General features: G+C 57.7%; 1 protein-coding gene across 1 annotated transcript; it reads left to right on the top strand.

Annotated features, from left to right (window-relative positions):
- Nucleotides 1-4,152: 4,152 nt before the first annotated feature.
- Nucleotides 4,153-7,009, top strand: VENTX (VENT homeobox). The gene is made up of 3 exons (XM_016206325.2): nt 4,153-4,375; nt 6,388-6,548; nt 6,629-7,009. The coding sequence occupies exons 1-3, from the start codon at nt 4,156-4,158 to the stop codon at nt 7,007-7,009; spliced, it is 762 nt and encodes a 253-aa protein (XP_016061811.2). The 5' UTR covers nt 4,153-4,155.
- The last annotated feature ends 9,730 nt before the right edge of the window (nt 7,010-16,739 follow it).

Here is a 16,739-nt window from a genome sequence, read left to right as displayed (position 1 = left end):
CAGTGTGTCCCCAGCCCTTGGCACGTCTCTCCCTATGCCTGACCACGAGTGCTGGGCAGTGTCTCCAGCAGGCCTCCCAGGGCCACTCTTCAGATTAGTCCCCCTTTCACCTCACTAAGGGGCTTCTTGGTCAGGTTCTCACCTTTTTCTTTCGTTGCGGGAAATACACGTACAGTTCACATTACCCATTTTCAAGTGTGCAGTTCAGTGGCAGTAAGGACATTCACACTGTCGTGCAATTGTCATCACCATCCATCCCCAGAATTCATATTCCCAAACTGAAACTATGTCCCCATTAGACACTAACTCCCCAGCCCCTGGGAACCATCATTCTACTGTTTCTGTGAACATGACTCCTCTAGGGACCTCGTGTAAGTGGAATCACACAGTACTTGTCCTTTTGTGACTTGGTTTATTGCACTGAGCATAATGTCCTCCAGGTCCATCTGTGCTGCGGCGTCAGAATTTCCTTCCTTCCTAAGGCTGAATAATACTCCAGTGTGTGTACGGACACTTGGGTTTCTTCTACCTCTTGGCAGCTGTGAACCACGCTTCTGTGAACATGGGTGCACAACCATCTGTTGAAGACCCAGCTTCCAGTTCTGGATAAGTAGGCAGACACGAATTGCTGAACTGGGTGGTAGCTGTATGTCGAATGTTCTGAGGAAAACCCCATGCTATCTTCGACAGCAACTGCACCGTTTTACATTCCCCCCAGCAGTGCACAGGGTTCCGATCTCTCCATGTCCTCGCCAACTGTGTTTTCTGTCTTTTTGACGGTGGCCGTTTTAGTGGGTGAAGTCGACACCCTTTGGTGACCCTTACGGCACCACAACTGATGACGCCCCCATCCCGCTGCTTGGTGGGCCCATCTAGCGAGTTTCTACCAGATGCTGTCAATTCCCTCGTGAGCTCGCCTGCGTCCCTACTCATCTGGGGTGTGCTGAGGCCCCGAAAGTATACACGTTGGCTGTGTCCCTCACCAGCTCAGATGACCAGCAGTGACCATGGGAGGGCACAGCTTCAGGGACGTGGGACTGGCTTTGCTTTTTTCCCTGTACCCCACGTTCTCTTAGTGCCACCCCACTGTGTTCAGGACTGAGTCAGGCCCTCACCTGGATCCTTGTCACCCTTTAACCTATCCTGCAGGGCTGTGGCACCAGCATATTCTCGGGCCACTTTGCTTCTGGGTGGGCAGCGAGCTCCAGCCTTTGCAAAGAGTCAAAGGTCCTGTGTCCCATGCCTGAGCTCCCGGCTTCACTTTCCACAGCCTCCTGTGTGGCAGCTCTGCCTTCCCAGAGTCAGGGCCACCAAGGCTGTCAGAGCTATGTGGATTCTCCCTCTTTCTGTATGTTCCTGACTGTGATATGACTCAGTCTGGTACTCACACATCTGTGTGTGGGCTGTCCCGTTTCCCTGTCACTACACATCTCTTCCCATGGCTGTTGCCGTCTGCACTAATTGTCATGTTTGTCACAAGAATCTCCCAGGGGCCACTGTCCTCACCTTATTTATCCAGAGGCGGCACTGCTCCTCCTGTTGTCTGAGTTGTCTGGTGCATGGCTGTTTTAATCTAAATTAATTTAAATCCCCACATATGCCTCAGATTCCACATTCAGTCTTTACGTAAAATTCTATTGTAGTTTAGTGTTACCTGTCCTTGGGCCCAGTCACCCTCTCCCAAGACAAGTGGGAGGCAACTTGAAATCCTGCAAGCAGGGGATTGGGACCAGTGGCCCACAATTGCTGGGTCTCCAAGGAGGGGCAGCCACCCCAGCGTGTTGCGGGTCCTAGAACCGGGAGGTGGGGGTGGAGGTCCGGACGTCCCCTAATGCTCCACCAAAGCCAAGTGAGGAAGCTGCAACCAGGCAGTGGTGGCACAGCTGTCACTGGCTCTAGTAGCTGAGGTTAGAGGGAGGGACCCCACTGGACAGAAGCCAGCCAGGTGTGGGGGACTGTGCACGAGCAGGAGCCCAAGGCAGTGCTGAAGGGAACGATGGAGGGGCCGCTGGGAAGGGACAGAACCAGCCCAATGAGGGGCCAGGAAGGCGGGGCTCTCTGACCTGCTGAGGCGGGGTCACCTTTGGTCTACGGAGGGGGGTTTGGATGGGGGGGTGTAGGCAAGGGAACCGGGAAGGGGAAGGTGGGGAAGGGGTGGGGGAGGGGTATTAGGGGGTCCCAATTAGGGAGGAAGTCGGCCTGCAGAGGTGGGGGTGCTGGGGAAGGTGTGGGTATGCGGTCAGGAGGCCAAAGGACTGCCAGTGAAAGATCAGGAGTGAGGAGGTGCTAAGAGTGACTTTGGAAAGCTGCGGGGCATGTAAATGGCTGACGTGTCATAAATTAGAGCTTTGGGCACACAGTGCGGTGATTCTCAGCAGGTGTTGCTCTTATCCCGAAGCCCGTCTGTGCCTGTGGCGCAGTCATGGGGCGGGGGATGACTTCCCTTCCCCGAGTTTGTGAGGCACCCCCACCCCGTCGGTCCCAGAGGATCTTCGCAGGCCCCTGCCGGCTCAGCCTTTGTCCCCCACGCCCCTTGGGACACAGGCGAGTGATTCAGGTCCTCAGGCTCACCCCGCAGGGTCTGGTGACCGGACACAGTCGGTGCAGGGGTCCGAGGAAGACCTGGGTCAGCGCTGGCCGGTTCCTGCTGTGCTCATGAGGGTCTGGCTCCCACGTCCCTGGTCCCCAGAGGCCGGAGAGGCTGGGGAGGCGGGGCTCGGGTGTTAATCCCAGGGCAAGGACCACAAGCCCTTTGATTCCAAAGGTGGGGGTAGGGGCCCAGGACCACCGTCGGTGCCTGGCCCAGACTGGCGCCGGCACCCCAGGAGCTCAGGCTGCTAACCTGACAGTCGGCACTGAAGCCCTGACATTGGCTTGGGGGCTGGACCAGTGCCTGCACCCGACCCCCGAGCCCATTCTCGAGGGGCACTCAGGGCTGAGCAGTAGGTTTCGGTCTTGGACCCAACACTCATGAGTCTGCCCAGTGGCATCCAGGAAACAGATGCAGTAAGGCCAAGGTAGGAAAGGCCTAGGTGATGTGTGGTCTTAGGGTGGGGCCTGTGGTCAGAGGGGCAACACCCACGCTGGGCCCACCTGGCTGCACCCAAGGCCTCCCGGAGAGCACCAGCACCCTGGAAGCAGACCTGGTCAGGTCAGGAGTGAAGCAGCATTGGGAACAGAGTGACTGTCCCTAGGGTAACCCCCTGAAACTCGTGCTGCATACCCTCCCCTCCAGCCGCAAAAGAGGCAGCAGCTGAATCACGACCTTCAGAGGGTGATGGCTCTGTTGTCCTTCCTGCTTGGTTCCTCCTGGGAGCAGAGGGAGATGCCCACTCCCGAGCCAGCAGACCCCTCCTCCTTTGTGTCACGGGAATCCACAGGCAACTCCTAGGGCTCCATAAAGAGCCCCAGCCTAGAGGCTGGGTGGGGGCTGGTAATAGTGAGACAGAAGGGCCTCTGGACAGCCCCTCCCTGCCGTGTCTGGCTGGCCTTACATTCCCCCCCAGCCAGACAGCCTGGATGCGACACGCGCTCATTCTCACTGGCCAGGCCCACCCTGTCATAGCAGCAGGATGCTGACTCCCTCAACTTGAAGCAACCTCTGTCAGTTGTACACCTGTCACCTCCAGCACTACAGACCCACAGGGCTGGCTGGAGAATGAACCAGGGGAGAGAAGGTGGACCCGGGACCCCACATGACAAGCCCTCAGCATGGATGCTGACATTGGAAGCTGCCATCCTCACCTTCCTGCAGCCTAGGCCAGCTGGGTGGGGGTGGGAGATGAAAGGATGTGACTAGTCCCCAGCCACACAGCCCCACCCCTCCCCCAGACATCTTGGAGCCAGGGGAGGTGTGAATGGCCTCCTTTGTGCCTCTGAATTGAAGGCAATTAGATGCTACTTATCTAGGGGGGATTTGAGCCATCCATGCAAATCCGATTCCCACCCCCTCTTCCTCCTGAGTTATAAATGCAGCCCAGCCCTGCTAAACCTGAGGCAGACCCTGCCAAAACGGCGCCAGCCCCCACCGTCTGTCCTGTGGAAGACCCAGAGTCTGGCTCCACGTCTGTCCTGCAGAGGACCCCGAGCCCGGCCCCCACCTTCTATCCCGAGGCGGATCCTGAGCTGCCCCCGCCGTCCAGGCATGCCTCCGACATGCCCCATAGCCAAAAGCCGACCTCCAGCTTTGGCTCTGTGGACTGGCTCTCTCAGAGCAGCCACGCAGGGCCCTTGCACACCTCCAGACCAACTGAGGTCTCCTGGGGGAGCCTCTCTGTCCCGGCCAGGGTGCCCAACAATGGGGAACCCCCTCAAACCGTGGGCATGGAGGAAGTGAAGTCCTCAGCTGTGTCTGCTCCAGGGACATCCACGACTGGTAGGTCTAAGGGTGGGGAGAGGGATCCTTTCTTCCCAGACTGGGCTGAGAGCTGGGGAGGGTTCGGGAGGAGAGAAGCCAAACACACCCTGAAGCATCCTGTGTGCTGCGGTGGGAGGAGGGGCATTCTTACGAGGGCAGGGGTCTGGGTTTCTGCCTGATCCCTCTGGAAAGTGAACGCAAAAGCCGCCCTGGGAAGGGCAGGTCCCTCCTCTGGCCCCTTGAGTCTCCTCTTCTGCACCCTTCTCCTGGAGGGGCTGGCCCTTGCCCTCTTGCCCAGGCCTGGCTGCCCATGGACTGTGTCCAGGAGCCCCCACCCTCGTCCGGGTTCTCACTGAACCATCACACCGACGTTAGCACTTTTGTGCACATGGTTTTCTAGTCGTAAGAGTCCTGGGCCCATTTCTACGAGAGTCACAGGGTCTCGGATAAGTACCTCTTAAAGCTTGTGAAACCTGCCCAGGTCAGAGGGTGGTCGTCCCCCTGCACCGCCCCAAAGCCGAGTGCCCAGTTTGGCACCTAGACTGTCACAGTTTACCTAGAATCCTGCAGGTTTGGTTGGGGGCAACCACGACCCCGATTCCTGAAGACACAGCCTCTACTTTTCAGTACATGTAAATTGTACATGTGAATTCGCTGCCTTCAACCCATTCTGCTCTGGAAGGTCTAGGTGACTCCTGAGGCTTATCTAACCCTCTGTCATTTGCTGACTACATTTTCTAAGTTTGTCTTTCACTCGATGTGACTTTTAGGTTTAAAGTCTTATATGGTTGAAAGTGAGGGTTGATATTACCTGTACGTTTTTATTTTTAAAAAGTTTAAATAATCTTTATGGAGTAATTTTATACTTTGATCAGGTGAATTTTTAAATTCTCAGCAACCAGGAGCCCCCATCCCCCAAAAACAAAAAACTGCCAGTCACCCTGCATCAGAATCCTTCATGCTGGCTAATCACCCCCTCCACTCCCCAGAGCCCCCTCCAGAGTGAGTGTGTGCTCCTCTGGTGGATGCTCCAGGAAAGTGTTAAAACTAATTTTGAGCCTGGCTGGTGTGGCTCAGTGGGTGAACGTTGACCTATAAACCAGGAGGTCACAGTTCTAATCCCTGTCAGGGCACACGCCAGGGTTTCGGGCTGGGTCCCCAGTAGGGGGCGTGCAGGAAGCAGCTGATCAGTGACTCTCATCATTGATGCTTCTATCTCTCTCTCCTTCTCCCTCCCTCTCTCTGAAATCAATAAAATTAATTTTATTGATTAATTAGTTTAAAAGAAAACTAATGTTGTAAAATCTGCTTCTCCCAAAACAAATGACTGGCAAATTGTGCTCTATAAAGACCGTGTAAAGGATTTCCACCACACTGGCTGACCTTACCTCGTGGTGGGGTGCTGAGTGCCATCCCCACCTCCTAACTTAGAAATTAGAAGACAGGCTTCCAGACACACGGTGCTCGCAGCCTGGTTTGTGGTGATGAAGGCCGCTTTCCCCTCAGCCCCTCATAGGCCTTGCATAGAGTGGACTCCCCCCGCCCTACCCCCACCTGCCTCTCTCACCTGGTGAACAGGAGTTCCTTGTCTGCAAGCAAAATAAACTGCTTTCTGGAAGGAGGTGGGTGGGTGGAAGTCATTCTTCTGGAAGGAACCAAGTGCCCTGGGGTGATGGGTCAGGTCAGGTGGTGGGTCTGTGTCACTACTGCTCCATCAGTAGTCATCTTTCTTCGGTTTCTGAGTCCCCGTGCTGTCCTGAGCCACAGCCTCCAGGCCCTGTTGCACACTTGACTGGGCAGAGGAGCTGTCACCAACACTGAGTAGGACAGCAGAACACTGGAGGTCTGTTATAAAAAGTGAGGCTGGAGAAGGCAGTCTGCCCTTCTTCAAGCGCCAGTCATATTTATCACCGTGTCTGTCATCTTCAGCCACGGAGCTTGTGGCACCTCTTGAGCAAGGGGAGTGTGTCTCTTGTGGGCCAGTGTCCCTTGGAGCCAAATGGATTGCGTGCCCTTCCATCCTTCCCCAGGGTCCAGCAAGGAGGCGGACAGCACTCGGCCTCCCCGCGCCCGCACCGCCTTCACCGGGGAGCAGGTCAGCACCTTGGAGAGCTCGTTCCAGCACCACAGATACCTGGGCCCCCTGGAGCGCCGGAGGCTCGCCCAGAAGATGGGGCTTTCGGAGGTGCAGGTGGGGCCCCTGGGTTCAGCGAGCCAGGCAGGGCTAGGGAGGTGGCCTGTTCGTCTGCTCTGATCTTGCTTTTCCCACAGATAAAAACCTGGTTTCAAAATCGCCGAATGAAACACAAACGCCAACTGCAGGACTCACAGCTGAACATCCCCTTCTCTGGAGCTGTCTACACGCCCCTGGCTTTCTGCCCACCACCCTCTGCCCTGGGCAGCCACCTACAGCTGCTGCACCCTTGGGCATCCCTGCTTGGGCCCTTGGCACTAGCACAGCCCCCTGGATACTTCTGGGGCCCTTGCCATGTGGAACAAGCCTCGCTGGCCTCAACGTGGGCCTCTAGCAGCAGACGGCCTCTGATGTGCTGCCTCCCAGATCCTGGGAACCAGGCACACATGCTGGCCCCAGCCTTGTCCAGGGGAACCTGGGGCCTGTGTGTTCTGCCGGAGACCGGCGATGCCTTTTGAGGAAGCAAGAAGCCCAGTAGCCCGAAGCTGGGGCGTGTCAGAAACCAAGCCATCCCCCCACACACACACTGGGTGCGTGCAGAGCATGCCTGGCATCTACCTGCAGAGATAGTTCACATGTCTCTGTCTGTCACACTGACGCCCTGGTGTGGGCCTTGTGCTGATGCACAGAGGGGACCCGGACCCACCTTAAGATTCTGGAGGGTTTACAGTTTAAGACATTTTAAAGCCACTCCTTCACTGAAAGCTGTTAAAAGGTCTGTGATGGCTCAGTGAACAGAATCAAAAGCCAGAGTGGACTTGTTCTGTGCTGGGCTGTTAGCATCTGATGAAAGGTAATCTACTCAATCTAAGGTGTTGGAAAAAATAAAGGTGAACCCTTTTTCTTCCAGGGCCAGGCACATGTCTCCAGCCTGAGCACCTCCCTCCCCCCAGTTTTTGGTGCCCAGGCTGTGATCTTGGGGGTGGGCAGGGAAAGTTGCTCAGGGGGTATGAACTCCTCCAGGCCCCCCTAAACCCCACAAGGAAAGTGGACATGGTGGGCTTCCTGAATAGATACAGCCCCTTAGGACACTTGGGGTGACACTGCACACCCCTTTCTACACTTAATTTTTTTTTTTTTTTTTACACTAATTTTTTTAATTGTACTCTCCAGGACACTGGGCTGCTCTGCCCGACCTCCTGGTTGGGACTCCAGTGCCTTTCTCGCTGCCCAAGAAGCTGTCAGAAGAGCCCCTACCCCTGGGTTGGGGTGCAGCATGTGACCCACGGGCCAGTCAGGGACCCAGGGGAGCGCTGTCAGGATAAAAGTGGAGAGCAGGGCAGAGCCTTTGGCATCCTGGACTCAGCCATGCCCACAGCCCACACAGGGGACACGGGCAGCTGGATCAGTGCAGCTGATGGATTGGGGTACAGTGATCTCTGCTTCCCTTCTTTTCAAGCGTCCCACCAGAGCCTCATGGGGCTCAGCAGCAGAGCCCACCCCCAGCCCAGCTCCCTAGCCCGGAAGGATGGAATGAGGGGGCTGCTCTGCCCAGCATCCCTGCTGGCCCCCCCAGCCTGTGGTCCTTCAAGGGAGGAGCCAATTCTTATCAGTGAGATTAGAGGAGAGGCCGCCTGGGCAGGGCCTTGGCTGATAAAAGAGCTAATCGCTTCATTTGCTGGACGTGGCCGACCATTGTTTAAGCTCCCAATTCACAGGGTTCCCCTGTCGTTTTCCTAACCAGAAAGCTAAGACACGGGCCCAGGCTGCAGAGCTGGGGGTGCTGCGCTCTCCTGGTCTGGCCCCGGCATTCCCGGCCCGCCCATCGCCACCTTCTGCCACCAGGCCTCCTGGAAGTGTCCCGCTGCCAGTGACCCTGGTTATCAAGGTCAGGAACCACCCGGGCCCTGCGTGGGAGCCCTTTCTTCCCCTTCCTGTGTATTTTTGATTCCTTCCTCCACAGGGCCGCTCTGACCAGTGTGACCCCTCCCCCAACCAGCACTGACTAGAGGAAACCAGCGCACAGCAGTCGCAACTTTGTTTTAAACTCTTATTGTCAAAACAACGCCACACTGAACTTCCCTTGCAATTAGCTTTATTGACATTTCTGGTTAGAACATCAACTCTGCTCATTATTACAAAAGTATAATGAAGGTGTAAGAAGTAGGACCCGTTGACGTCCGTGTCACACCCTCGCCTGCACAGGAGACCCAGTCAGTCACCCCGTGTGGCCCCAGCCCCACACCCCCAGTGAGGCTTGTCTAGGAAGGGCTCTCAGCTCCTGGGCAAAGATCAGGCAGGGGGGAGGGGAGGGGAGGGATGGGGAGGGGAGGGGAGGGGAGGGGAGGGGAGGGATGGGGGTTCCAGGACCATCCTTCCCACACCTTTAGGGCTGGTACAAAAACAAGCCTTTCAATTTCTCACCCAGCAATATCTGACCCACCCCCGAGGAGGAAGGCAAGGAAGCCCCCAGGGTCCCACAGCCTTCTGATTTGAGGGACGTTGAGGCGGGTCAGGATGTGGTGCAGCGGAAGGAGAACCTCGTCGCCCCATTTTCCCATGCCCTACACCTCTTTAGGCCAGACCCTCAAAGAAGTATATGCATAGGAAAAAGGAACCACGAGAGACTGTGGGCGGCTGCAGGGCACCGGGGTGGCCGTCTTGGCGAGGGTCCTGCGGGGCCGGCTGGAGGAGCTGCAGGAACTTGGCGAGTCCTGTGGGTGTGAGCTGATCCAGGCAGGGAGGCAGGGAGGCCTAGAGCCTCTACCTTACCTGGTCCAGCCTCCGATCTCAGGTCCTGGGCAGCCGGCGAGGCCAGCGGGGCCTGGGAGCACCGAGGAGAGCTGCCTGCTGATCACGGAGCTCTGCAGCTGCCGGCCTCTTGCCCCTTTTATGCAAGGCAGAGACCTTGGCGGCTGGGCACACCGGGCAGCGGCTGTCACATGTGGTTGCAGGCTGCGCCGGCCAAGGACCTGGCCACCCCCGCACCTGCGAGATCGGGGCACAAAGACCTGCTCTGAGCAGAGTGCTAAGTTGCACCCTACAGGCGGGCGAGCAGGAGGGCGGGCGGTGAGGCCCACGGATCCTGGAGGCAGCTCGCTGGGACCTGGGACGGGGCCAGCACTGGCCGGGCGCCCTCCTCGGGCACTTATCTCCTGAAGTGCGGCTGCTTGCGTCAGGGCCGGAAAATGCACACAGGCGTCCCTCCCCTCCCCTCCCCTCCCCGCTCCTGGCTCGGGGACGGCAGCACCCCTGCCCCAGGCACTGAGTCCCAGGACCACCGCTTCTCCCCCAGTCTACCCAAAAGATCAGGGGGCAGTTTTCCAAGGTCCACGGGCACCTGACGTCTGCTCAGTTCTGCTCCCAGAGCTCCTGGGGGTGTCCGGAGGGCAGGAGCTCTGCAGTCTTGGGGAGGGGATGCAGGAACAGGCTAGACAGACAGCACCGAGGGGAGAGCTGATCAAAGACCCAAGGCTGCCAACAGACAGAGAGACACAAGCACACGCCACCCCTCCTCCAGGCAGGTGCCCTCAGGCAGGGCAGCTCAGCCCCTGTTATGTGTGGAAGTATGTGTCCATGTGTCTCGGTGAATGTACAGCAGCCCCTGGGGCTCTTACCCCACCTATGGGGTTGGGGGCTCATCGGGCTGCTGCATCCATGTCCCCAACGGAGCTGGGTGGACAAAGACAGGCCCCTCAGGTGGAGGTATAGGTGGACAGGTGAAGGAAGTCAAGGGAGAGAGTGTTACCATCCATGTCCCTTGGGCATACCCAGGCCCTCGATGCAGACCTCATGATGGCCTGGACCCCTGTTTGGGCCAAGGGGTGTGACTGAGAAGCTGCAGACCCTGGGCTGAGTGGGACAATGGGAAACTACCCCACCCGTGTCAGGCTTGTGTGCAGACCATGTCCTCTGGGAGAGATTGGTCTCCCCCAAACACTGGCTGGGACTTCAGGCCACTGTGCTGTGGGTGATGGGGGCAGAGGAGTAGAGACTAATGGGTCAGTGGGTCAGGCGCCTCCTGGGTCAGGTGGGACCTCTGGGCTGGATGCCCCCTGAGGCTTGGGGGTGGAGACAAAGGGGTGTCCCACTTCCGCTGTGGGTGATGGAGAGGAAAGCTCTCCAAGAGCTCCGACATGCTCACGCTCACTCACACTCACGCTCATACTCTTGCATTTGGGGACTCAGAGACACTCCCCACACTCACCTACTGACACACACACTCCTCACATTCATTGAAGCCCTAGAGGAGAACCACCTACTGAGTCTTAGGAAGCCCCCTCCCGGGGGGGGGGCATGTAAGGGGAAGGGTCCACAGTCCCACCCACCCTGCCCTTCACAGCTGCCTCCAGGGCTTCTGGGAGAGCACTGTGGTTCGTGACCTTGAGCTCATGACCTTGGGCTCCTGGGGCCAAGGGTCTGAGGGAGGGAAGGAGGCCAGAGGCAGAGGAGCAAAGAGACAGACTGGGGAAGGGCCCTGGATTGCCCGAAGGCCTAGTCCTTCACTTCGTTTTCTTAAACTTCTGATTATAAAATTAATGAGCCTGGTTATAAACCACTTTTAAAATCAGAGAGGTGTAAAGATAAGGACCGGCACCCAACCCGCCCTCTGGGGTGTAGCTGCCCCTCACTGTACCCTGCCACCTCCTTTCCCTTTGAAATTGAGGAGCCAAGGACTTGTCCAGGGGTGGGTGACCGATTCCCCACCAGCTGGGAGGAAGGGACCTGACCCACTGTGTCCAGGAGCCTCCCTCTGGCCCCCCAATGGAGCTGGTAAGAGGGAGGCGGTGGCTGTGGACCCAGGCACTCAATGCAGGGTTCCAATCCCAGCCATGTGGCTGGGGCCCCGGAGAGCCCTCACCCTCAGGGTCCGAGCCCCCTCACATGCCTGTTCTGCAGATGTGGGAGGTGAGGGATGGACTCAGGGACAGCTTCAGCGCTGGAGAGCTGAGGTCAGGATTCCCCAGCAGGTGGACACAGGGGCCACTCACTGCCCCACATGTGGCCCTGTATGCCCGCCCTACTCCAAGCTCAGTGCTCTGAGTGACACCCAACACTGGGCCACACAGCCTGGTTGTACCTGTCCAGGGACCCAGGCCAGACTTTTCCAGGAGCAGCGTGGAGCAGGAACACTGGGCAGAGCCCCCTCCTCACATAACGAGGACGGTCCTGCTGGGCAGACGTGGAGGCCAGATTCCAGAGGCGGGATGAAGGACAGTGCTCCAGCTCACATGGGGTCCTGCCCACCACTCCTGGGGCTTCCAAATGGGCCCCCACCCCCAGGAAGCCTGGCGTCTGTGCTGGTCCTAGTCACCTGGGGCAGGGCTCCCTGCAGGGTCCAGCCGAACCCTGGGCACTGTGGACTCCAAGAATGGCCCCTGTAACATCAGACATGCCAGGCCCAGCCCTCCCTTTGCCTATGAGACAGTATCCTTGTGCGCCCTGGGAGGACGTTCTTGGCACGAAGCTGTAGTGGACGGGTGATAAGGGGTGGCCTTCAGGACTCACACTCCCTCTCTGCTCCATTCCTAGGGGCGGGTGGGGGGTTCCCACAGCTGTCTGCTTAGCTCAGGCTGCAGCTGCCAGCCCCCCGAAAGGTACCCTGCTATTAACCCTTGGTGGATTCTCCAGGCCTGTTCCCAGAGTGTGGCCCGCCGATCTGTGGGACACGGGGACCTCGGTCTCTGCACTGGCTCTCAGGTTGCCCTGCACCCCCCTGGAATTCACTGCACCCTGGTTTACTGTCCACTGTGCTCTCCACCGGAGGGACAGGCCAGGCAGCTTCACGGGCCCTTCCACAGAGCAGCGGCTGAGGCCTGGATCGGGGCTCCTCACCAGGGCTGTGCTGTGCAGACCTCTCCTGACCTTAGTTTACCCACCTGTCAAAGCAGGCTCTGAAAATGGCCAGCCTCTTTGGAGCCATAAGATTAGGTGTGTGTCTGCTCTGTGACTTGGCAATTCCACTCCCAGGTGTCTCCCCAAGAGAAACAAAAGCATTGACCCCAAGTGGACTGGACAAGAATGTTCTCAGGCCAAACGGCTCCCCAAGGCCCACTCTGAGCGAGTGGACTTCAATGTACATGATTTGCCATGGACAAAAAAGACATATTCACAGTAAATTATTGCTTATCTGAAATTAGAATTTAACTGGTATCCTGAATTTTTATTTGCTAAATCTAAAGAGGACTTGGGCCCGGCCGGGCGTGGCTCAGCGGTTGAGTGTCGACCTGGGATCCAGGCGATCAGGGTTCGATTCCTGGTCAGGGCACATGCCCGGGTTGGGGGCTGCAGCCGATCAGACTCTCTCATCATTGATGTTTCTTTCTCTCCCTCTCCCTTCCTCTCTCTGAAATCAATAAAGGTATTTTAAAAATAAATAAATAAATAAGAGGACTTGGGCTCGAAGAGGTGAAGTGACAGGAAACCAGGTCTGGGCCTCAGGCCTCAGCATGTGGAAGGGGGCCTGTGGGCTGGGAGAAAGGAGAGGCGGCAGAGATCCCTGTGGCTCCTGGGCCACCTGGGCACCGGGCTTCCTCAGCAGGGATCTGAACTGGGGAAGCAGGGACTTGAGCTGGGGGTGTCTCAGGAGGGCAGTACAGCCCGCGTGACGGGGTCAGAGGCTCCTGCAGCCCTGGGTACCCATGGAAGCCCCGTGGGTGCTGGGTCCCTGAGACCTGTGCTCCAGGCGGGGCCTGTGCCAGGGCCTCCCAGGTGGAACGTGATGGGCCTGTGGGAGGGGTGGGAGAGGAAGACAAGGAGTTAAGCCTGAGCCCTGGGAGGCCCCCGCCTCTGCGTCAGGGCCTCAAGGCTGGTCTGTGTGACTCCCTCTGGGGGAGATAATATTGGCTTCTTGATATTTTCTTTCTCTCTCTCTGGCCATATCAGGAACACTCACCGGCCCTGGGAACTTTCCTCTGCCCTCCAAGGCCATCGTGCGGTGCGGACGGCCGTTCCCAGGGCACCCTTGGCCTTTCCGGGAGCCCCCACCCTGTGGAAGAACTGTAGCCACTTTGACTGCTGACCTGGCAGTCCCGGCCCTGGTCCTCCAGGAGCCACCCTGGGCACCTGGCCCAGAAAGCCTGGACCACTGGCTTGTCACACAGGCTTGCGCGCCTGTGTGCGCACACACACGCATACTCATGCTCGGCCTGCTCCTCTCCTACCCACCCCTGGGGTCCAGGCACCAGGCTTAGCCCAGGTCCTCGGCTGGCTGACCCACAGGGGGATGCTCTCCTTCGGGGCCCCAGGGTTTCCACAGCTGCCACAGGCCCCCCAGCAGTGGCCTGAGGAGTCAATTAGGGATTGGGAATGCTGGAGTGGGGCTCAGCCTGGGACCAGCCAACCTCTACCCACTTCAGCGGTTGGCCAGGCCTATGGGCCCTGGTCCCAACTCCCTCACTTTGCTGCAGAGGAAGCTAGGACCCAAGAGGAAGCTAGGACTCCTGGATCCTAGGTCAATGCTCAACCACTGAGCCACGCCAGCCAGGTAGGAGTTTGTATCTTTTTGACGTGAGTGTCCTCAGAGTGCCCGAGAGACAGGCTCAGCTGAGCCAGATTCCAGAGATTGGTGGGGAGGCAGCAAGACTCCCACAGGCTTGAAGGAACACAATCCCCATTTTCCCCAATTACAGAACGTGTTGCTACCATGGAAATTGCAGGCAGTTCGGAGAAGAAATGACCATTTTGCCTTCCAAGGGAACCTTGTTAACTATTTTGGTTTTCCGTCAGCCTGTTTTCTGGCGGCATTTTACCAAGTGTCTACACAGGCGTGTACCCGCCACCCCCTCCTGTGACAGTGCTCTTCTGGGTGCCCACAGTACAGGGTATAGGTCTGCAGCAGCTGTGGGTTTCACAGAGATCCTCCTTCCTGGTCCTTGCCTGCCGGCTGTCTGAGTGTCTCCCTGTGCCCAGGCTGCCTCCACACAGTGGCCATGATGGCCCTGCCAAGCCTCTCACTTGCCCAACCCCCTCCAAGCTCCCACCCTCCTCAGGGCAAAGTGCCTCCACCGTGACCACAGCCAGCACACCACCCCGTAAGCCCCCTGACCTCCGGCTTTCTGCCCCAGGCCCTTTGCACCTGTTGCTCCTCTGTCTGAACCCCCAGTGCCTTCATCAAGTCAGTCTTGGTGGGCACCCCGGCCACACACTCTGAAGTGTAAGGCTCTATTTTATTTCCCTCTCCCACCCCCACCCCCACCCCCACCTGGCGGTGCTTTCCACTTCTCCACGTGCCCTTTGTGTGCTCCGCCACTGGAGGGCGTGCACCTCGAGCAGGCGCTATCATTAGGGTTTCCTGAGTCCAGAGCCAGGCAGAGGGTCCTGTTTCCACACCACTGGCCCCACACGGCCCATTTGAACTGACTTTTCTGCTATCCCTGAAGCCATTAAGGAGTCCAGGGGCCAGCCCCGCCTGGAGCCCCTGGAGCAGACTGTGTCCAGCCCGGACAGGGTCGGCGCTTCCCCAGCCTCTGCTCTCTCAAGAACACATCTGGCAATGAAAACTTGGATGCATGAGCACTAACAAATTGAATCAGTTGTTTCAAAATTCATGAAGACCTGCAAACGCAGGAGCTGGGGTATTGGGTGGGGACCCCACAGAGCAGAGACTACCAAGGGTCCCGTGTGTGTGCCCACACTGGGGCCACCACCTGACCTCACGTGTTTCCGGCTGAAGTGGGAATCTCCAGTCCTTTCCCGCAGAGAGGGGCTGAGGGCAGGCCTGAGGGCCCAGGTGTTGCCAATTTCTCAAGCATCAAGGTGTGATTCACACGCCGGCCACATGGGGCCACCCTTGGGCCAGCCTGTTGGGGCTCTGAGGGCAGAGTGGGTGCGGCCAGGCCCTGCCCAGCCAGGCGATGCAGGAGGCCCTGGGGCGCTTTTGTTTCCCATTTCACAAATAAGGAAGTGGCTTCCCACAGACCTGCCTTCCAGCTGAAGAAATACCTACTCTCACACCTCAGGGCTGGGGAGTGGGGGGAGCTGGTACTTTTTCTTAAACTTCTGTTCCTCTCTAGGTTTATAGCAAGAGGAAGTGGGAGTGAGTGACCTGAATCTGAGAGGACTGATTTGAGCCCATGGAAGCGGCTGTGTGGTCTGAGCGGAGGAGGGATGACCACTGTGCCTCACGTTGCTCCAGGGCCTGCCAACCTCTCTTCCGGAGCAGCAGCCCTGGGTGCTGCAGAAGGGACCCAGGCCAGGGGGGAGACGACTCGTGGCTCCTGCACTCGCAGCGTCTTCACCCCCTTTGCACTGCTGCCTTAATCTTTGGAACAGGGACAAAGGTTTCTGTCACCGTGATTGCTTTCTCGGACACTCATTCGGTTCTAGTATTTTCCATGGTGCCTGAAAGGTTAACATGATAGTGTGGGTAGGCTAAATAGCCGTCTCAGATGGATGAATAACAAAAATTTAAATTTATTAAAAGGGGATGGGATATCCAAAGGGAAGGGCTACACAGCACTGAGCCAAAGGGTATTGGGTCCATGATGGCAGCAAAAATATACTTGGGACAGTGAAGCGAGGAAGGGCACAGAAGCAACAGGAGACACTGGCTGGGCTGCTCTGGCTCGCTGAGAGGTCAGAGAAGGGGGCCTTGCAGACAGGTTCAGGGGGCAAGCCTGGGTTGAGGTGCCACTGCCCACTGCTCCTCTGGTTGCAAGTCTCGTAGGGGTCCCCTTGGAGGGATGGAGATGGCGCTGGCATGTTCCCCTGGTGGGGAGCACGCACTGGGGCCTTTGTCCCGAACGCATCTTTCTCTTGCAGGTGAGAATCTTAGGGGAGGGTCTCAATAGAATATTCATGAGCTCTCCAGGGCTGCTCTTTCAGGGTCGTGGTCTCCAATGATTGCTCAGCGCCAGGGTGGGGTCATTAGTCAATGTAGCTGGCGGCACCACTTACCTGTTTTCACTGCTTTGCTGGGCCTGGAGCTGAAATACACCTGAGGCCTGGATGTTATCTTTAGAGAGGAACGCTCAAGGGGTATAAACCACAGGATCAGTGATATGCTGGGGAGGACAGGTTCCCCTGGGGACAAGGTTCTTGTTTTCCCACAGGTTCCCCTGGGGACAAGGTTCTTGTTTTCCCAGTTTCGCCCCTTGCTAGGCATCAGGGCTTCCTGCCTGGTGAGTCTCCATACTCGGATTTCTGTACCTGGCCATGTAACAGCACCTATGTCACCGAGCAGGAATAATAGAGGGTCGGCCCTCACTGCCACTCCCTCCAAGGTCTGGGCACTTCTCTGCCTCAACA

This window comes from Miniopterus natalensis, chromosome 14 (genome assembly GCF_054644295.1).
Source record: "Miniopterus natalensis isolate mMinNat1 chromosome 14, mMinNat1.hap1, whole genome shotgun sequence".
Lineage (NCBI taxonomy): Eukaryota > Metazoa > Chordata > Mammalia > Chiroptera > Miniopteridae > Miniopterus > Miniopterus natalensis.
Note: the sequence above shows the minus strand (reverse complement) of the source record. Positions and strands in the feature narration are given on the sequence as shown.